The sequence below is a fragment of the Arvicola amphibius genome, chromosome X, assembly GCF_903992535.2.
Source record: "Arvicola amphibius chromosome X, mArvAmp1.2, whole genome shotgun sequence".
Lineage (NCBI taxonomy): Eukaryota > Metazoa > Chordata > Mammalia > Rodentia > Cricetidae > Arvicola > Arvicola amphibius.
Window position 1 is genome coordinate 10725370 of NC_052065.1, and position 23026 is coordinate 10748395.

Genomic DNA, 23026 nt, shown 5'->3' on the forward strand with positions numbered 1-23026 from the left:
CTTCTGTTGTCAAGTGTTGGCACGGTGGCTCCACAAATCTTGCATGCCGGTATTGTAAGTGGCCAGTAGGGGAAGAAGTGTTTTGTTTCTGCCAGAGACCAAGAGATTGGCCTGCTGCCAGCCTCTTGTGTCTGAGTGCACTTCATTTGATGAGGGAGTGCTGAGCAAACTATACTAGGAAGGGAATGTTAATTATGACATTGCAAATGAAAAATGTCATGAAAGAGGCCTTCTTTTTGTTGTTTTTGTTTTTAGCTTCCACCATGTGTTAAAGTTATAATTTGCTTAAATTACCTGCACAGAATAGAAGTTTAAAAGGCACTTCCATTTAATTCAGATACTAATAAAATATTTTCTATAAAATTATCAATTTTGAACAAATACTAAATCATACAAGGCACTTGGATAACAGGCTTAAATCAGGACTTCAAAATGAGTTGAATTATATGATTACACTATTTCACATTTGCAATGAGGATTGAATGAATTATTAAATGCAAACGAGTTAAGAGTAATACTTGACATTGAGCAAGCCCTCAGTGAATGCTAGCAACTGATGACACCTTTTTTCTTATCAGATTCAAAAATATTGGAAAAAGTCAGTACTTTGACTGTTTATCTGATTTTTTTTCTATTTTGTGGGGGTATTTTGCTTCTCGATTTTGATTTTGCTTCTAATTCCTGTTTAGCTGTATAGACTTCAGAATATTTTCATGGAAAGCACACAGCTTCCATTTTGAAAACATGCACTACATTTTATAAAGCAATTGTAACTCTCTCTTAGCATATCTCACACCTGTTTCCCTCAAAGATTAGAAAGCCTCAGGGAAGAGGGGGTAGAAAAATTGGAAAGGCTAGCGATGACAGGTGAGTTAGCACCTTCTGCTTATGCTATAACTGTGGCACCCAAGATCTCATGGCAGCAGTGGTCACCAGCACAAGACCTACATGGTATCTAGCCAATCACCATCCTTGCATAGATGGGGAAGAAGATGGCAAACCTTGACCCCTAGCTGAGGGCCCATTGACAGTTGATGGCTTCTAGGAAAGGGAGAGTAGCATGTTTAAAATATGTAGTCTCTGGTAGGTTGACCATTCTCTAGTGGATAGCCCCAGAACCATGAGTGTATGGACAGCATGAATTGGACTAGTCGGGCTATAAAATAAAATCTAACACATGAAGTTGGGAACAGCTAGGGTGTGGGGAATGGGTCTGGGAGGTGTTGGGCAGAGGAGCGTGGAGTGAATACAATTAAAATACATTGCATGCTTGTAAGGAATTCTCAAAGAAGTATGAAGAATTTTAAAATATTTAAAGAGATGTCTTTCTTTAAACTCAAGTAGCATCTTGCTTCCCAGTACACGATCTATACAAACCTTTCCTTAAACCCAGCTACTTCACGTGAATAGCCAGTGTCTCTTTCATTTTCTCCCTATGCTATCTACCTTAGTCTGGCACATTGCTACAACTACTCTCTCCCAAGTACTCTAAACTCCTCCATTTTTCCTCCTATCTTTCTTTCTTCTTTCCTCCTTTTCTTCCTCCAACTCTCCTGTCATACTTTCTTCATGTTCTACCTACTGGTACTCATCTGGAGCTATAATTGTATCTATACTCAAGCATCTGTCTTCTCGGGGGCTGGACCTGAGCCTGGAAGCTTCCTGGGTAAAACCATACACCTGCTTATTGACTATCACAGATTCTTATATGAATACATACTGTCTCTGCTTTGGCCTCCTACTTTCCTCTCTTGCCTTTGAATACTGACTGGCCTTTCCACTCTCTCAAATTGCTACTGAACACTTTTACCATCTTTCTCAATGTATCTACATTTCTTCTTTTCATCTCACTTTGAGCCAGTCATGAACCTCAGAATTTATGGGCAGAATTAGGAACTTTCATCTTACCACCAGTGAACCTACTAACTGAGTCACAATTATAGCTATTGTCCCATTTCCTCTGTATAATGGTGAGACACAGAGTTTTAGGAGATAGAATTTTAACTAAGATTCTGCTAGGTCATTCATTACTTGGGGCATGAATATCGAGAAATCAACTTTTCTGTCCTTTAATATCTTATTCAGTAAGTTGGTGATGAATGAAATCATGGATAAAATGAAATATATATTTCTATATAAAGCTAACTCCTTTGCTCTGGATATTCTACAATTCTTTTTTAAAGAAAAATCTTAAGACATTTGTTCTTGAATTTATGCTTTCTGTTCAGCGTGGTGTTAATATCTTCCTTTTCATTTGAGTATTCCCTTTGTCAAATATATTCTTTTATCTTCTATTTTTGGGGAAATTCCTTTTATGAACACATTTTCTTCCATTCTAGCTCCTACGCTTCCCTGCATGACAAAGGCAATTGCAAGTGCTAGTTAAAATCTGCCACCATTTCCTTCATTCATTTTTCAGTTCAACCTCATCTAGACACACTCTCTAAGTGATGGAGTGTTCCATTTTCAGGGCATTTTCATTTCTATTCCTTTGGTGGGTGATTTCACCCACTTTTCCTGAGTTCAGACATTATCTGTTTCCTGGTCACTTCCAATTGTATGTCCAGGTTTTCTTCCTCTCATGAACCCATCTAATGACTCACCAGCTCAACTGAACTGTTCCATAAGAATCTAAACTTGATCATATTAAATAGTACTCTGCAATTTAACTCTAAATTTGATTCTATTACAATAAGCTCAATTTTAATACAATAACTACCCAGTTCTAATGACACAGTTGCCTAATCCAAACATTTACATAATATTCAATTCCTTTCTTTTGCTCAGCTTCTCATATAAAAGCATCATGAATCATTGGCTTTGCCTCCAAGTTATGACCACTAGAATGTGAGCTTTATCAAAGAATTATACTTTGTCTGTCCTGTTGTATAATGAAGTCTAAAGATCTAGATAGTGTTCAGTGCATAGTATGTAACAAATAAATATTTGTGAATGAATGGATGCTTGAGTATTAAATCTGACTACTTCCCTTCATTCTAAGCACAAACATGATAGTCTAAATCACCATCATCTTTTGCATACAGTTTTTTTTCTAACTGGTGTGCTACTACCCCTCTTCATATCCATTCCTTATCTCGATAGCCTATTTGTAAATTTAAGACCACCCTTTGGATTCCAGTCCATTAGCATAAAGTGAAATCTTGTCCACTGCTCTGAAAAGTATCTACCTATTTCTCCAATTTCATTTACTGCTTCTTTTCTCTCATTCTCCATGGAAACGCCACATTCCCTGACTTAGTTTTGACAAACTAATGAAAGAAGACACGGCAGGGGAGTAGTCTGATGATGTCAAGGAGTAAAAGCATAGGAACTTTGTTTTACCCTAGCTCTTCCATTGAATGCTAAATTATTCAGTAATCTTGATGTAAGTGGGTCTTCTATCTATCTGTTGTTTCATTGGTTAATTAATAAAGAAAACTGCTTGGCCTGATAGGTCAGAACATAGGTGGGTGGAGTAGAAAGAACAGAATGCTGGGAAGAAGGGAAGGGAGGCAGATGCTATAGCTCTCCTCTCTGAGATGGACACAGGCTAAGATCCTTCCGGGTAAGACACCACCTCGTGGTGCTACACAGATTACTAAATATGGGTTCAAGCAAGATATGAGAATTAGCCAATAAGAGGCTGAAACTAATGGGCCAGGCAGTGTTTAAATGAATACAGTTTCTGTGTAATTATTTTGGGTAAAGCTAGCCAGGCGGCCAGGAGCCGGGCTTGATGAAAAGCAGGCCTGCCCGCTGCTCCTTCTACATAATCTACTGTTGGTTTCTCAACATTCTCACTTACCAGCTAATGCAATCTAGTATCTCTCTAAATACTGGATTGAAAGTATTCTTCTAGGTAGTAAACTCAATAGAGCATTCTTGCAGTTAATTAAATTTTGTCCTACACATACTTTGTGTTTTTTCCTTTTTTATTTATTAGATTCTTTTTTAAAAAATACCAATCCAAATTCCCACTCACTCCCCTCCTCCCATTCCCTCCACACACACTCCCACCCCACCTCTAATCCTAAGAGAGGGTAAGGCACTTTGCTTTGTGGAAGGTCCAAGACCCTACCTACTACATCTAGGCTGAGCAAGGTATACATTCAAAGACTTCCCATTTGTTATTCCATATTCATGAGATAGTTGCTTAGATAGTTGATTGGCAAATCTGCCTTTATAAGATAATCTTTTGAAATAGATATTTTCCAAAAACCTGGCTTTATTTAAGATAATGCATTTTGATATGCATAACTTATCTTCAATTAAAGTATTTCACAATGCTCCTTGTGAATTATTTTAAGGCTCAGATTATTCTTACAGTATGTTTTAATTTTCAAACATAAGAAAATTTTTGTAGTCATCATTTTATTTTTGTTATTTAGCCCAAATTCACTTGATTGGAGCACATATTCAGTACTTAATTTGTAACAGGTTTCAGTCCTTTGATGTGATTCGTAGTTCCTGTTACCTACTTGACAAAACCTAGACTCACCTGGCAAGAGGGACACTCTATTAAAGAATTATCTCCATTGGATTGACCTTTGAACATGTCTTGACTGATGATAGGCATTTTGGGAGTGGGGGGTGGGGGGTGGGGGCATCCCATTGTGGGTGGCACCATGTATAGTCAGGCGCTGATGAGCATAAGCTGGCTATTATACCTCCATAAATTCTGCTTTGAGTTCTTGCTTAGATTCCTATCCTGTCTTCCCTCAGTAATGGATTACGACCTGGAAGTGTAAGGCAAATAAACCTTTTCTTCCACAAAGTTGCTTTCGTCAATGTATTCATTATAGCAACAGAAAAACACGTTAAAACACTGGGTATTTGTTGTGACCTATTTTATAGTTCAGCTCATGGTAAACTTAACAAAATGTTCCTTCTGCATTTGAAAAATATGCTTTTTCTTCAGTTTTAGGTACAGTGAGTTTATTAATCCTGTTGCTAAATTTACATCCTTAATGATCTTTTAATTGACTGTTTTCCCATCAATTATTGAAAGATGTATGTTAAATTTGTTCATTATGATTGTTACTTTATTTGCTTTTTTATTTGTTAATTTAATCATTGCATATCCAAGACCATGATATCAGTTTAATATAAGTAATAATTTCGTGTATTTGCTTTTGTTTTTATATGCAAGTTACCACCGGCCTAGAATTCACTAGATAGTTCAAGCTTGCTGTATAGCTTACAAAAATCTCCTGTCTGAGCCTCCTGAGTTTTGAAATTACATTTGTGAGTTTACATGCCTGGATTTAGCAGCACATTTTTCTCAAATATTAAATATTAAAGGTACTGAATTGGCTTTATTTGGTTAACATTTTCATGCTCTCTATCTACTATTAATTTTAAGCATCTGTATCGCCCTTATAACTATATGTACGATAGGAAAGAAGGAATTGGATTTTATTTGGGTTCTTATTTCATCGGACAATCTTTTTAATTTTAATTTGGCTATTTTTTGTATTATTTGTCGATGCATTTGGGGTTGATTGAGCACTTTGCCATTTGATTTGCTTTATCATTCTTGTTCTCCATTTCTACTTTTCTTTTACCCTGTGTTTTCCTTTCTTCTGTTCTTGTTTTAAAAAAATGTGCTAGTCTTTAATGGCTATTATTCTATTATGCCAGTATTGTCCAGAAATCACAGAATCCATTCCAATAGAGCTCAGATTCAGTCTAAGATTTTTTTTTTTGCACGGCTTTTCAAAAATATCTTACCAATTATTCAGATTTTGGAAGGAAACTAAAAGTTGTTTTTTAAACTTTCTCATTACCACAATCATCTGGGGTGTTTATTAATTGTGCACATTCTCATTTCTCCCTCCGAGCCTTATGAGTCAAAGTGTCTTCAGCAAATTTCACTGAGAATCAGCATTTCCTTTAAAAATCTTAGATGAATCCCACTATGATAAGGTAAAATTTGGGGGAGCCTTGGCAGTATTAGCTCTTAAAAGAGCTTTTTGAGTGACTTAAGCCACGCATAGACAATAACATCATTGTAACGTTCATGGTGCAAACTGCAGTGTTTATGAGCTGAAACACCATCACAATTCAATATTATTTCCTGGGCAGAACAAGTGATTCTGAACTTGGGCCACCACACTGGACTTCTCTGAAGAAATAACTAGGTTCCACAGAGATATAATTTATAATTTATATAAGCTTGGTGTAAAAAGGCAAAGTATGAGAAAAGATGTGTGTGTGTGTGTGTGTGTGTGTGTGTGTGTGTGTGTGTGTGTCAGTGTCCCTAGGCTGGAGAGATAAAATATTCTTGAAATGGAGCTAAGCATAAGAGACTGGCCAGCCAGTAGTATATGCTTTAAAAACCTTTGGTAAATGCAGCCAGGACTCAGGGAGCTCATACATACACAAACACCTCAAAGTAAACTAACAATGACTCAGTTTGATACCTATGTATTTATAAGCAGCAAAATTGACACCCCCTTTTTGTTAAAAATAATTCCAACATAATAGCATATGCTTCAGAGTTTTGCTTTAGCTTCACCAGCAGGTTTATGGAATCTTGGGGGGTAGATTTTGAAAAAATAGCTCATATAATCTACATTAATTTTTTACTTGAATTTTTAGTGGTATTGTTATAGAAGGTAACACTCTCTATATCAATAGACATATTTCTCTTCCAGTCAGAAGTGCAAGCAAGACACAATGTTTCTGTTATCCTTCATGGGGCTAAGATATAAACAGGGCTTGCTTTCCAAACATGCCCTCACACGCCATTGCTTGGGAGCTGAAGAAATACTGAGCCTTATCCTGAAAAGGGGATTTAATTGGTGGTGGGGTGCTGCCAAGGCTTGGAGGTTTGAAGAGTGTCTAGATGATTCTAATGTTCAGGCAAGTTTGAAACCTACTACATAGGAGTTATTGAGCTGCAAAGTTGAAATCTAAACCTCTAAGTAAGGAAAAACAAGGTTTCTGTGCTAAAGTCAAGACGGTGATATCAGCCTAATTGAAAGTACCAACATGCAGAGCGCACATGTAGGGTAGAGAACTTACAAACAAGTGATTCTTAAGCTGAGGATCAATACCCCTTTGGGGATCGAATGACATTTCCACAAGGATCACATATCAGAGATCCTACATATCAGATATTTCCATTATGAGTCAGAAGAGTAAAATGTGCAGTTATGAAGTAGCAATCAAATAATTTTATGGATGGGGTCACCACAACATGAGGAACTGTATTAAAAGATCACAGCATTAGTAGGGTTGAGAACCACTGACATGAAGGCAGATCCACTGATGAAAAACATCAAATCAGTTATGTACACACAGTCACATACAGACAAATTGTCAATATTCAACCAGGGTTTTAAAAGAACTGTCAGTGAATCTATATGCCTAGTTAGAGTTGTTGCATAAAAATCGGAAAGCCCAAGAAGATTTGAATTTCAGATAAACAGGAAATAATTTCAATATAATTATATACCATGCATCATTTGAGATATAATTATATTATAATATATTTACCTGGAAATCATGCTTAGCCGTGTGACTTGTAATTATATTGACTAAACCTGCTAACCTTATCCACCATTTTAAAAGACTAGTTTGAGCAACAATTTATTAGAACCAAAATTAAGTTCATTTTCTTCTTCATTATGTGTTCTAACTTTTTTTTTTTTTTAGTTACATTGCTTGGTTAACAACCTCAAGGTCTGTGTGATTCTCTACTGAGCGACAAGCCTACCTTATTCTGCTTTTTCTGTCGTTTCCGGAGACGCAGGAACTCCTTATGCTGCCTGGAGACAAAGTTCACTGCTGCGTATTCCAGTAAGGCAGCAAACACAAACAGAAGACACACTGCCATCCAAATGTCAATCGCCTTCACATAGGAGACCTGAGGAACAGGATGAGGTGAGAGAAGAAGACGGAAGCTGTGAAGGCTTGCCAGAAAATCCAGTTCTACATTATATGAATGGCCCAAGTAATGGTCAAGTGTTTCTAGTCTTTAGAAATCTACTGTGCCTCATGTTGCGACAAATGTTTACCAATAGGAGACTAACCAAAGAAGTTACACGCACGTGTGTTTGTGTGTGTGTGTGTGTGTGTGTGTGTGTGTGATCTAATACAACAAACACACATGGATGAAACTGGAGGACACCATCTTAAGTGAAACAATGATCTCACTTATATGGAATCTGAAAATATTTATCTTGTAAAAGTTAAGACAACAAAGGCTGACATATTAAGTTGAGGCAGAACCAAGCCACTCCCCCCTTCATCAAGGCTGAGTTAGGCATACCACCTTAGGGAAGGGGGTTCAAAAAGCCAGGGACGGATCCTGGTCCCACTGTGATGGCGTCCTCAAACAGACCAAGCTACTCAACTTGCTGAGGGCCTAGTTCCATGGGTCCCATGCAGGTTCCCATGCAGGTCTAGAGTTCGTGAGTTCCCAAGAGTTCGATTCAGCTGTGTCTGTGGATTTCCTCCTCATAATCTTGACCCCTCTTGCTCATATAATCCCTCCTACCTGTCTGACTGGACTCCCAGAGCTCGGCCTGAAGTTTGGCTGTGGATCTGGTGCAGGTATTCTTTAGGTCAACCATACTGCTGAGATTTTAAAAGTACTGCTTCCCTATCATGTCTGGAAGATACCGTATTATGGCAGATGTCATGGTAGTACACTTAACATAGAGTAGGGAACCCTGATGGCTCCTTGGCCCGGAGAGGGAGGGAGGGGAGTATGGGTGGAGGGGATGGGAGGGAAGGGAGAGGAGGAGGGGAGGAGATGGAAATTTTTTAAATAAAAAAAACCATGAAAAAAAAGATTGCTATCTGCTTTATGCTATATCAGACAGTTGGAACTACTTGCCAGTCCCACTTACATTGTTTCAAGGTGGCCCAGTTTGCCATCCTCTTCTTAGGAATGTATCATTATTTCTACCTGGGATGGGTATTCATAGTTTGTCTGACCGAGGCTTTTCAGAATCTCTCAAAATCTGTCAGAAATGCCAACTCTCCTAGGAAGCTTCCTTAAGTCTTTCTCCTTTCTCCCATCTGGATTAGGTGACATTTTTTTTAATTCTCTTACTGAACGCTACCAAATTTATTGTTTCCTAGTCACCTGTTTCTCTAGCTCTATTAATAGATTGCAAGCTGGTTTTATAGGTCTGTGCTTGGGTAAGTTGGTTGTTTTTAGAGGAATGAACCTGGGCAGAATTGCTCTTTGCATTACCAGTACAGAACCTGACAAATCTTGGGTAAGAATAAATTATGTCTATACATATATGTATTCAACAAAAATTAGTGGGAAAGAGTAAAGAAATTTCAAGGAGAGTGGGGAGATGTTTGTGAGAGGGTTTGGAGGGAGGAAAGGGAAGGGAGAAATGTACTATATTGCAATCTCAAAAATAAAAACAAGAAAGAAAAAATAATGTGGGGTGCATGTATAGATGGATAGATGAATGATTAAGTGGATGAAAAGAAGGAATATTCTAGCCATTTTGCATGTTTTACATTAAATCAGATAATCTTAAACAATAACATCCACATATATCCTTCATATGTTAGATGCTTATAAGTTGGAATACCTAGAATTCCAGAATGAATGTTCTTCCTTAGTAAGCAATAATTGCTTTTATACTTGTTCATCTGAAGCAACTCTATTCTATGATAATAAAATGTTACTAATCACAATATTCCCTGTTATATATTATTCAGATTTCCTGTAAATATTTTAAGATCTCATAATGAAGAGAATTTGTCACTGCCTGAGATATACTCATACACAGAACGAAGTCCAGAAGAGCCGACCATATTTCTCTTATTCCTAGTGCTCACAGGAATTTCTAAACCCCTTTCCTATCTCCTCCTGACTGTCTGCAGGCTCAGCATGTATTTGGCTTCTTTTATAGCTGCTTATAAATGAATTCTTTCACTATCTTAATCATTTTGGTTGGTCTCTCAGTTTCCTTCAAATTAGGAACCTCGTTCCAGTATTACAGTGCTGGCATTGAATGCATTATTCACATGGAGTTAGAGGGTGTTGGGAGATGTCTATTACATACAATGCGATGTCCCTTGGTGTTCCTCTCTCAGGATTGAAATTCCTTTTTCTTCCTTTTAACCAGCTCTAACGTCAGAATCTCTCCCTTTGGCTGCTAATCCTTAGAAGTTTTTAGTTCACATCTTTTCCTGTCACATTCTTTTTATGATTCTTGAGCTTACGTGATCCCTTCCTGAACTACTTACAACCAACTTGCAGGATAGTTTTTCAACGGTAATTAAGCTCTCAAAATGCTGCTATGATTCACTGACTTGGATTCTTTAGAGGTATTTTTATTTTTTTAAATTTAATTTTAGCTTGAAGTTTTTGAGCAAGGCCTTGCTATATAGGTCAGGCTTTCCTGGAACTCACCATCTTCTCATCTTGGCTTTCAAAACATTGGGATTATAGGAATATATGCCACCATGGCAAGTCTCCTTTTAAGAATATTTAACTAGCTAGCAAGCTGTCTCAGCAGGTACAGCTATCTACTGAGCAAGCCCCATGGCCTCCCTTAGATACTACTCCAACTCCATAGTAGGAGGAGTGATCCAACTCACAAAATTCTCTCCTAAAATTGTCCTCTGACCTCCACCTCTACAGGTCAGTACACATTCTCTCTCTCTCTCTCTCTCTCTCTCTCTCTCTCTCTCTCACACACACACACACACACACCAATAATAATGATAATAATAGTTTTGAAGCATACAGTTTCAAAAACAATATTAAGAAATATAAAACATGACAGCCCTTCATAGCCTAGTGTTCTATAAAAAGCGTTGTGGTAGGCGCTGGGAAAGGTAAACCTCAAAAAGCAAGATGACCAAGATGCTTGCTGATTCTTCCTAGAAGTTCTCTGATTACACTTGTGGGGACTTGGTTCACAGTAGACTGGGAGCAGTAAATCACAGTCCAAGAGTCGGATCTGACTCACTGAATATCTGCCAAATATTTATGGAAACACAGTTATACTTGCTTAGTTACATATTGCTTATGGCTACACTTATATTAAAACGGCACAGTTGAGTAGCTATGCTGAAAATCAAACGGCCTGCAGAACCTAAAACACTAAGTGCTTATTTACTGAAAATGTTTGCTAGTCCCTAACCTTCAGGAGTTTAATGGCTAAAAGAAACTGTAAAGGCAAAGCCCCAAACACAGAAGATGGAGGGGAATCTGGTGTTTTGTTCGTGTGGTGCATTTTCGGAATGAGGGCGTGATAACAGGTAGAGAGGAGTACATTCCAGGCAGAGAAGGCCCTGAAGGCAAGCAGATAGAATCAAGGTCTCTACAACCTCATAAAAATATTCTAATGAAAAAATGTTCTACTGCTCATTTCCAAATGAGGTCTAGGCATACAAGGCTTAGCATATTTCCCAGACAATTCCTTATGTGCAAAAGCAAAGATCTTATCAGAAGCCTACATTCTCCTTCCTCACGGGACTATCTCTACTATCTCTCCTCGTGACGCTTTCAGCTTCTACACAGGCCTGGTTCCCTTTCAGAGTCTTTGACCATATATGATTCTTCTATGAGACATCTTCTTCCACGTCTTGTGTCTCTTTAACTCTTTCTGCTTTAATTTCTACTCTATATTCACACCCTCAATAAATCCACCCACTTTTATAGATTTTTTTTCTTTCTGTGCATTGCAGGATGGTAGAAATGCTACCACTGCTGCCACCGCCACTGTTGTATGCCCAAGAGGCGAGACTTCCTGAGAATCTCATTTCTTGCACCAGTCAAACTAGATGTTCTAGACCAGTTGACTACACAATGGAATGTGGAAAAAAAATGGTGCATGCTATTTGAGGGCCCGCAAAATATCCCTTAGGACTTAACCTTTCTACATCTACCTTGGATCTATTTTAAGACAGCGATATCTTACGCCGAAGAGGCCAGGATCTCTCAAAAACGCAGGACCGCTTGCTCCAGAGTAGAGTGTAAAATGAACGAGAAAAACCTCTTTCTTTGCACTCATCCACAGATTTCATATTTTTTGTGTTTCCAAAGCCATCCCTCAGCCATGACATCTCCCATATGCTTGTGCTAATTCTATAATATCTACAGTTATTATCTGCGCAGTCAATTTAATTGAATATCCCCTCATCCATCCATTTCGTTAGAGTCCTCTCACTAGCAACTCTGCTTTTACCATTATTTCCTTGCCCTCGCTCTAATATTCAGTCTGTTGTATAGACTTCACATTTCTAGCGGCAAAGTACCAGTGTTTACTTTTCATTCCAAAGATGGCATTAAAGCTCAGCTATTAGCTGGTAGATCTGGCTATTGTAGCAATTGGTCCCTGTGCGGTCAGTATCTTCTAGTATCACTTTGTCCTTTCGCTTCTATAGGATGAATTTCCAAAAAAAAAAAAAAATCATTTGGAAACGTGTGCTTAAGCATTACTATGGGTGCCTTTTGCGTGCTTTGATATTTGAGATACTGTACAGAATGTCTCCCTTTCCTAGTTATTTAACTTCACCCTACTCTTTCCTAACACAAACTTTGCACGTTGTTTAAGCAATTCGACTTACCCCCGAGGAAGCCAGCTCCATTCCTGTTGTGACTCGTTTATACCAGCAGTTTCCAAATTGAGCGGGTGATTTTGAACCTCAGGGGAAACCTGGTAATAGCTGCAGATACTTTTCCTTGTAATACCACTGGGAGGTGCTATTAGTATGGGTTAGGAATGCTGGTGGACATGCTATCATGCCCAGGATTGCCCCTGCCATAAGTTTTTCAGTCCAAATGCTGGCAATTTTGAGATGGAAAACCCCAATGTTAGGAAAGAAAACAAAATGCTCCCAACCTCCTAGCACCCACGGCGTACCAGTGAGTTCCAGTTCATGGTGCTGTTCCTCTCAAGGCCACCAGAGCATCTAAGGCTGAAGTGGAGAATGCAGATCAAGGAGTTATCTTGTGAAAAATGTGAGTTCTGTTATTGAATTCAGAAATTCCTCTGAATTTTTTTCCACTGTGTAAATTATCACTTCTTTTCTATTTATTTTCAGATAATTACTTAAGGAGTAGGCCACATTCTCTCTTTGATATGATGCTTTCTCTGTTCACAGTGCTCTCACTCATCTGAAGGTTTTATAATGTATTTATAGTTAGTTGACCCCGTTTAGTGTTCGTGCATATGTGTTTTATCTGCACAACTGAAGTATGGAATATTCTCAGGATAGAACGGCAATACTTTTCTATCTATGCCACTGAGGACAAAGCTTTCAACTGTTAGCAAGTGCCCCATAAATCACATTTGATTAACACAATTTCCAAGAAGTACAAATTTTGTTCAAAATCACTATTTTCTATGAAGAGTCAACTACAATAGGTAACTAAATGGAAGAAAAATATATCATTTTAAAAACTACTATTATTATTTTAGAACCATGCCACCCCTAGTTACTCAGGAGTCTAAGGCAGGGAGATCACTCGAGTCCAGGAGTTCTGGGTTGTAGTGTGTTAGGTCCACCAAGTATCAGCACTAGGCTGTAGTGTACTCTACCCACCAAGCATCGACGACGTAGAGCAGGAGACCTCCAGGTAGCTTCAGGAGGGGTGAGCCAGCCCATAATGGAAATGGGAGAAGATCAAACCCCTTGAACTGCTCAGTAGGTCATGTGGTTTAGGGATGCTAGCTAATGGTGTTCATGTTACTCTGGACCTATTTTCACTAAGGGAATGAAGATTTATTATGTTTTTATAGCTTTATAGGTGTTCATGTTACTCTGGACCTATTTTCACTAAGGGAATGAAGATTGATTATGTTTTTATAGCTTTATAGCTCATATAGTTTACAAGTCAAACTGGTGGAAAAGTAGAGCCAACTGCGTGGTTTAGGTTTTCTTGGCTCTAGGTAAGCACCTATCTGATGTACTTACTGTTGTTTAGGCCCCATGTCAACATTCTTTAGAGGTAATTCTCACTGATGGTTTCTCAATGCTCTTGATGTTTTTGAAAACTCGAGAAAGTTTTTTAGAGTCAGTGTCTTATTGATTGCAGACTCAACTCAATTTCAAAGTAGAAAAGCAAGTCATGAGTGTATTTGCTTGCATCCTACAATTTGTTTTTTGTACTAAGATGTGACAGCAATTCCCAAGACAAGAGGTCCTTTGTTTATGATTAAGACATTTTCTATCCCACACTGATCCCCAGGATAGAATTATGGGTAATCATTTTACAGGGACTATTCTCTGTTCCTCAGGCAAGCATTCCCATAGGACAGTGTGCCAATTAATGTCCCAATTAAAGTGCATTCCTGTCACTAGACTGACCCCAGAGAGCTGTGACATTCCTCCAGAAGCCAATAAAAAGTATTTTTTATTAACACGTACAGAAAGAAGCTTCCTGTAGTGGAGAAGATTCACAAGTGACTATGATCAATCAAGCATTAGTTTTAATAGAAAAGAAACAAAATGGAATTTATAGGACAATCTAAATACTCCTAGTTAGTTTTCTTTATGCATGGAGACAGAGGGTGCTTGTGTGAAGGAGAAATGCACATACCTATATGCACATATCTGGAGGTCAGAGAAGGAAGTCAAGGGTCTTCCTCTATCACGTTCCACCTTATTCTGAAAGGAAGTCTTTCAATGAACCCGAAGTTCACCATTTTACCTAGAATAGTGGCTGGCCAGCAAGATCCCAGTATCTAAGTGTCTGTCTTCTGACACTGGGATTGCAGATGTACATGGCCAAACTTGTTTTTTTATGGTTACTAGTGATTTATTTCAACTATGGAGCTTCTGTCTTCACAGCAAGTAAACTCATCCACTGAACCCTCTCCCCAGCACTATTTTTCTTTCTGAACAAATATCCTTCGCAACCTCCTGCTTGGTTTGTATTTTTAATTATTCTCAAGCTATGCAACAAACTGATGCCAAAGCAAAAAAGAAGCATTTCTGTTCTGCCCAGAAAAAATTTATTTTATCTAACTTCGAAGATAAAATTTTGAAATGAAATTTGATTAATGCTTGTTGAAATGGAGGCTACCTGTTGGCCAGAGGAGCTTGAGATATGCTCCCATTGTATGGAGTAGGAGACTTGGTGTGCTAATCAATTCATGTTTTGTTTGGTATTATGAAGTATACCAGTTCTATCTCCATCATAATTTCATAAATGGAAACTGAGTTTATTAAATGCATAGTAAAATCATATAATGCCAGAAATCAACAGACATGGAAAGAAAAATTCTGGGTTTTCTTTTTGCTTTTGTCTCTTATCTATACTCAACCATTTTATCATCAAGAAATAGACATTTGCATTAACTGTGGTGCCAAAGATTCATGATGTTGCACAATTCTGTCTTTATAATTTCAGAGCCAGGTTGTGATTTTTATTGCCTAATTAAAACAGCTTACACCTGCTGTTTAAAGCAGGAAAATCAGATTTCCTTGGCAAAGACGTATAGTGGCAGAGCTGTCTAGCTGGTTTATGCCAACATTCCAACCCTCATGCATTTTCTCTTTATATCTGATAGTCTTGTTGGAGTCTGGGCAAACTAATTTGAACAATACAATTCTTATGAAAATGTGGTTTGCATAAATAGCCATTGGGTGGCAGTACCTTCTAACCTGGCATCTGAATGAACCAACCAGCAATCGACGATTCTGAAAAGCCTTTGGAGATCAATTTTTTTTTTTTGGTTTGGCATTGGGTGCTATACAGGTCTAGTTAGCTGATATTATTTATGAGTATGTTTCTCTCCATTATAGAAGCCAGAAAACTGTTTGAAGTGCCTTAACAAAACCATATATCCACGTGAGTTTTGAAGAGGGAAGGGGGACTAGAAGAATACAACTGCTTACCCCCCAAATATGAAAGCAATAACAGACAATACTCACTGTACCATAGTGTCACCCGGCAGAAATGCTCCCTTAAGTTTTCTGCAAATAAGGCATCTGGGAAAGCCAAAATAAGGAGGCTATTTGCATCTAGGGAAAGGGAAAGAAGCAGGACTCAAGAAAACCTTCCCTTTGCTTGTGTCTGCCCCATTTCATTACATTCTCAGCTAATGAGAACACCACCACCACTTGCTTCCTATGACTGCATCTTCAGATGCAAAATGTGATGCATGTTTCTTCTCTAATTGGACAGGAATGAGAAGTAAGAGGGAGATTGGTAGCTCATTAGCCGCTATTAGAAAAACAAAGGGGAAATTGAAGAAAAGAGTTAGTTATCTTGTGTCAATATTAGAAGAATGACATTAAGGAATGACAAGATGGTGCTCTCTTACAGAGATATCCATTCAGCCCGTGGGGGTGGGGGTGGGGAGAGAAAGCTTATGAAGGTTTGGCAAACTAATATTTTATTCCTGGCTGAATGATCAATGAACATGGGAAAAAGGGCTTAACCTTTTGGATCCTCAATTTCTTCACATTGAGGCAGGGGTCCATGGATTTCAGGTCAATGTGGTCAGTGAAAGATTGAATAAGGCGCTGTTTGCAAATCAACACTCATTTGGCCCTGTGTAGATGCTCAGTCTCATTGGGTTGCAAGAGATGGCCTTCTGACGACATTGAATAATTTAAAACTTGCATAATTCAAGACAATGTTCCCCAAGGCAATGAATGTAAAGTAGAATCTGTTGCATTTCATGTTCTATGCATCCATTAAGACTTTATTAATATTTTTCTTTCATCCTATTTAAAATTCATATAATCTAAGTTCATGTAGAGGGGAATCTCATTGTAGTAAACATCCTGTACGTCATAAAACCTGATGTCCTGGTACAAAGAAATGGAATGATCATTATCATCAATAAAGAACTTTTGCCTCACAACTCTGATTTATTTATCTCTTACTATAATGATAAGCGAGTTTACTCTTTAACTTTACCAAAATCATGCAGCCAATATTTGAGCTTCAATTCACAATTAACCTGGATTGACCTCAAACTCTGCTTTGCTAGTTCATTGACCTCTGGGGGAACTTCTGTCTCTCTGGGGGTGAATCTGGAATTGCTCATAGACTGTGGTTTCATTCAGTGACACCATCTACAGTGAACAAAAGGTGAGAAAGTTGATGCAATGGCATAGGTATGTAAGAAGGAGAAGAATTGTTACCTTTCAGCCACAGAAGATTATGAATGTTCAAAGATGAGCACAGAGATAACATGCTCTCTCAGCAGTTCATGCCATGTGTCCTTGGGATATTGTTCCCATTTATCTATTTATTTATTATTTTACAAACTTCACCTTAACCTAGGTTCTGGCTTTACACTTACAAGCAAGGGAGAAGCAAAAAAGGGAACATTAATTTTAGAAATTCTCCTTGGCAGTTGGTAATATGGGTCGGCAGGATGCTTGCTTACTGTACACAAGGCCCCAGATATGATCCTGAGTCCTGGCCTCATCGCTAAAGCCAGGTGTGGTAGCTGGTTCTTATAATTGCCTAAATCAGGTGGTGGATACAAGAGGGTCAGGAATTTAAGGGATTCTATCCCAAAATATCCACTCCTGTTCTTTAGATTATACTAAATGAAATATTTTTAGGGGGCTGCATTAGCTTTATGCTGAGAACAAATGTTTTCCATCTTATAGTCCGTAGACCTGGAGCTAGATAGAAGGAAAAGTACGAAAGAACTGAGAAGCCGCCATTTCCTGAAGTGTGCTTACTGATTCAGGTGTATCAGCCAGTTATTCACTCCTAGGATGACTGAGGCCATATCAGGACGGTGTCCCTGACTACACTTCTCATTCGTGATTAGTTCTGAAACTCAGAACCTAATTAGAGTGGGTTAAATGGGCAAGTGCTAAGTGAGCATATACAAGCTCTCCATCACCCTACGGTGAGAGTGTGCTCTCAATGTTTGGTGGTCTGAATGACCATGGGCCACATAGGCTCATATATTTGGGTATTGAGTCCTCAATTGATGGAACTGTTTGGGAAGAATTTAGGAGGCATGTCACTGGAGGCAGACTGTGAGGGTTCAAAAGATCATTTCTAGTGGGCTTTTCTCTGCTTCCTTCTTGCAGACCGAGGTGTGCACTCTCATCTCTTCCTGGATGCCTTGCCTTTGCTCCACCATCATAGACTTTAACCCTCTGAAACCATACACATAATTTAAATATTTTCTTTATCAGTTGCCTTGATCCTGGCATTTTGTCACATCAATAGAAGAGTAACTAAGACAAAACTCAAGCTGATTTTTGAGATGACCGATGGGTAAGCTATAGCAAATGCAGAGAATGAAGGACTATGGGCTGTCATCCAATGCAAGATTGTGGGCTGTAATCCATGGCTGTCTTAGAAGCCCAGTTTCACCTAAGGTGATAAAAAAAAATGGTCATTTCCTAAAGAATGTCTTGACTCTTATATATTAACTCTGGGGGACAATAAGTCCTCTCTTTGTAACAAGATTCTTAACAATGCACTTGAGGCCTTTTACCAGTGGGATGTAGCAGCCTGAAGATAAGGACAAGGTCTCCTATAGTTGCATCTTTAAAGAGCATTTAGCATATGAGACCATGGTACACATACTATTTCAGTTGGATAGCAGTGTCAGTGGTAGCAAAGAAGCTTTACTATCTAGTCTCTTTCCTGTGGCCTAGTTTACCATCAGCACTATATTTCAATGTGAACTTATGGTGGAAGCTTGAGGCCAGTAAGGATATCTCCAAGGGAGCCAACTTGACAGAAAATGTGCCTTCAAAGCTAGTGTCTTCTAACCTAAAGCTCTTGAAACGAACCAGCTACTTGCTATTTCGTGCTTGCCAAAGTGAAGCTGAAATGGAAAGATTCCAGAGCCCCACCGAGCTTCAAGTTCCACGTGGAGAGAAAAAGAAAACATGAAAGGTCAATCAGAGATTGGGAATTAATGTGCAACGAAAGCCCCTGGCCATGTTGGTGACCTTAATTTTTATTAGTATAAGTCACCTAAACTCATGTTTCAGCTGCTTCCATTTCCTGCAGCTACGCAGCATTTTGATGCAACTCGGCTCCATATTTTCCTGCTTACCTCACAAAACGCAAAAACCGCAACAAAAAACCTACCACCACCACTACCAACAACAACAATATTAAAAAAAAACCCAAAAAACAAAACAAAAGCACAGAGCACTCATTAATAATTAGATGCATATTTGCAATAGACACTAGCCTGGGGGAGCCTCTATTGGTAATTAAAAAAATCTGCAGGCTTCTTGAATAAAATGACATGAATAAATGTGTACACTTTGTGAAGAAATAAAAAAGGCCATGCTATCAGGTGGTATGATCATTATTTTGACAGTATGGGCGTACACCACATAGTTGAAAGATAAATTGGTGGTGTGAAAAGATTTGTGTTGGGCTCATTGAGCACACAATTTCTAATATATCACTTGCATGTATCTGATTGAGAGAGTGCAAATCAATTTGAGTGTCTTGGTAGAAATTAGTCGTGTAGTATTACAGAAACTAAGAGAAGGCAGCAGAGTTATGAAGGAGGCGGCAGTGAGAAGAGGCCAGGAATGTGGGTCTTGGATCAGTCACTGATAGAGTTTGCAAACTTAGTCACAACATTCCTTCTCCTTTGACCCCACTTTCCTCTTTCTGGGATTCTTCTTTGCAAGATCTTGGGAGGCAAAGAAAAAAAACTGAAGGGAGAGGAAACCAAGTAAAATAGTAGGGTGGAGTTCCAATATCAATATGATAGGACCTGACCTTCCTCCTCTCTGCCTTCTTAACACTTTCAGGGTAGAACTTGTTTAGGAGCAAATTGCACTTCTCAAAACAAACAAAACAAAACAAAACACACATAATACCATAGTAAGTCTTTCTATGACAAGGAGGCAGAGGGATAAAACAGATTCTAAGTGTTACATTTTGGGTGTCCTAATCCTGCCTTACTTCTTCCCAGATGGATAACTTGACAGGACACTCAATGACTCTGCGTCTCATATTTATCACATGAAAAATAAGGAAAATAAGTGGAGCCCCCCTAATAGATTTGCGGTAAGAGCTTAAGCATACTTGGAATAACAAGTAGGCAGAACTTAGAACTAGGCCTGGTATCTTTTAAGTGCTCAAGCATGGTAATTCTCATCATCGTGGTGAAATGGGCCACTTACATTTCTATAATATCATTAGAGTCAATGCCTTGAGTACTGCAAATTAGGAAGATTAATTAATAGTTTCATCCAATTTAAGATCTTCATTAAAGTTAAATGTGAGAGTCAGTCTCCGGTGACTTTCTCCTGGATAGAAGCACTGAGGAGATTTAGGTGCAACTGTTCAGTCTTGAAGTCAATGTTGTCAGTGTCGGGCAGCAGATGGATAATTTTCCTTCAAAGATTCTTATTTTAAAATTACCCTTTGGCCTGAACAGCTGGATTTTACCTTTAAATGTCAGACTATCAATTTTCAAAACAACTGAATGAATGACATCATGCCTTAGGAATTTTAAATATATCTGGTATACATTCCAATTTAGATTCTCTCAAGCTTTATTAGAAGTAGATAAATGATTTTACAATTCATAATTAATTTTGATCTTTGCTAAAAACTCAAGCTTTCTTTCTCTATGTGTATAAGTAAAGTGGGTGAAATGGAAGGCATGCAACCAATAATGAATAACATGTAAATATTGTTTTTATAATTTTAACGAATATACTCTAACATTAGGAAGCACATTGACACTATGAATAATTGTTATTATAGGTTGCATAGAGTATACTGATTTTTCAAATTTCTAAATGTATCCTTCATTTAACTTACACATATGATTGTGCAGATAGTAGATATCAAACTCATAGTAAATAGGTTGTAAGGTGCTGAGCGGAAATGATTGCAATTTACAGGACAAGGGGTAGGAACATGCTCTCACAGTAGGAATAAGGCTGAGTTCAGTTCCACACTAGCTTAGCTTTTACTAGCTTCTTTGATGCTGGAGAAATCCCTCAATATAGATTCACTATGAGTTTGATATCTACTTTGCTCATTCCCACTAATTCCCCTATGGTGATTTGGGTTATTTAAAGTTAACTAATAAAACAGCAATTATATAGCTCCAGAGCTGAGGCACATCTACATCAGCTAACGGAACGTATTTCTTTAGATGAAGGAAGGAAAAGGAAAACTCGTGACTGAGTTTGGTTGCCTGCTATAAACTGATTGCTTATATTCCCAAAGCACAACTAGGCACGGAAGTGTAGGAGGTGCTTGGAAGATTTATTTAGGCAAATAGGTTCCCTTTGGGGTATATGTTCTGAAAAATTTAACTGATAGTCACAGTTCATTGATAATTGCTTTCACAAAACCAATATTCAATTGTGATCCACCTAGTCAGTTGGAATTTTCACTGTGAAGAGACAAAAAAGAGATAACTAAAGACGTCTCTACATTGGACCCAGAGGAGTAATATGAAATTACTGGTGCCGTCAGACTTAGGGTACTGAAGTGGGGCAAAGGTGTGTAGGGAATGCTGGGAATCAACTCTTTGCCATCTTTCCTGTTGCACCTGGCCTGATGCTGTACACCTGACTCACATTTGACTACCAGCAGTGTAGACTGTCAGTCTCCGACAAGTATCTCCAGCCGGTCCTTAATGTTTCTATCCATTTTCTCTCTCTGATCAGCTATCTTTACTATGGGAAATCCTAAAGTAGGAAAACAAAGGAAATATTTATCTAGCCATTCAGAAAATGATTCCGATGTCCTCCTAGGAGCTGGAACCTAGGACCTCAGAACCTGTTCTGAGGATGTGACAGTATCTAAGACATAGTCCCGGTTCTTAAGAGCCTTATATAAATGGGCCAAGTAAATATGCAGTGATAATCTGGTACAACAATTGAAAACACCAGGAAGTACAGGTGTCAGAGAAGCAGAGAGGAAGGGAGCTTGATAGGCTTTGGGCTGTTCAAGATTTGAAAAAGAAATGTCTTCCAAATCTATCTAGTAAACTAAGTAAACAAATTTAGAGCAAATGGAAGAGCCACATAACACAATTCTTTTACATAAACATTTGTGAACTTGGCTGAAATTGGCAGTTTTCTAGAAAAACACAATTTATAAGAACTTATCTCAGAAAAGATTTTTTAAAAGGAAATTAGTTGAGTCATTATAGGAATCATCCTGAAAATGCCTCAAAAAGTTGAAAATGGAACTTGTATGTAATCCAGTTATACATTTCTGAGTACATATTTGGAAGAATAAAAATCTGCTTACTATAGAGAGTTGAAAATCTATGAATGTTCCAGCACAATCCACAATAGCAAGTTATGGAATCAATTGGCTTAGGCGTCAATCAACAGAAGAATAGATAAAGGAATTATGATGTTTTTATTCAGTCATTAAGAATGACATTATCTAATGTGCAGGCAAATGGGTGGAATTAGTTGAATATGCAAAGGATGAGAATAGCTAAAACAATCCTGTACAATAAAGGAACTTCTGGAGGCATCACAATCCCTGACTTCAAATTCTACTATAAAGCCATAGTAATAAATATAGTGATATTGCCATAAAAACAGACACGTGGACCAATGGAATTGAATTGAAGGCCCTGACATTAATCCACATACCTATGAATACCTGCTTTTTTGACAAAGAAGCCAAAATGGTACCAGGGAAAAAGAAAGCATATTTAACAAGTGGTGCTGGCATAATGGATATCAACATGTAGAAGATTGCAAATATACCCATATCTATCATCATGCACAAAACTCAAGTCCAAATGGATAAGGACCTCTACATAAATCCAGGAATATTGAATGTTATAGAAGAGAAAGTGGGAAGTAGCCCTGAATGCCTAGGTACGGGAGACCCCTTCCTAAATATACCCTAGTAGCACAGACAGTGAGAGGAACAATCAATAAATGGGACCTTCTGAAACTGAGAAGCTTCTGTAAGGCAAAGGACACAGTAAATAATAAAAAAAATGACAGCCTACAGAATGGGAAAAGATCTTCAGCAACCTCACATTTGACAGAAGGCTAAACTCCAAAATATACAAAGAACTCAAGAAACTTAGACATAAAAATACGATGAGGAGCAAAAGGAGGGAGATCATGAGCAAGGAAG

General features: G+C 38.2%; 1 protein-coding gene across 2 annotated transcripts in view; it reads right to left on the reverse strand.

Moving 5' to 3' along the window:
• Glra2 (glycine receptor alpha 2) overlaps positions 1 to 23026 on the reverse strand; it is a 183731-nt gene that overhangs the window by 34755 nt on the left and 125950 nt on the right. For both annotated transcript variants that reach the window (XM_038316725.1, XM_038316724.1), the window contains exon 8: positions 7721 to 7870. In XM_038316725.1, the coding sequence (XP_038172653.1) occupies positions 7721 to 7870 (150 nt within the window). The remainder of the gene's footprint in view (positions 1 to 7720; positions 7871 to 23026) is intronic.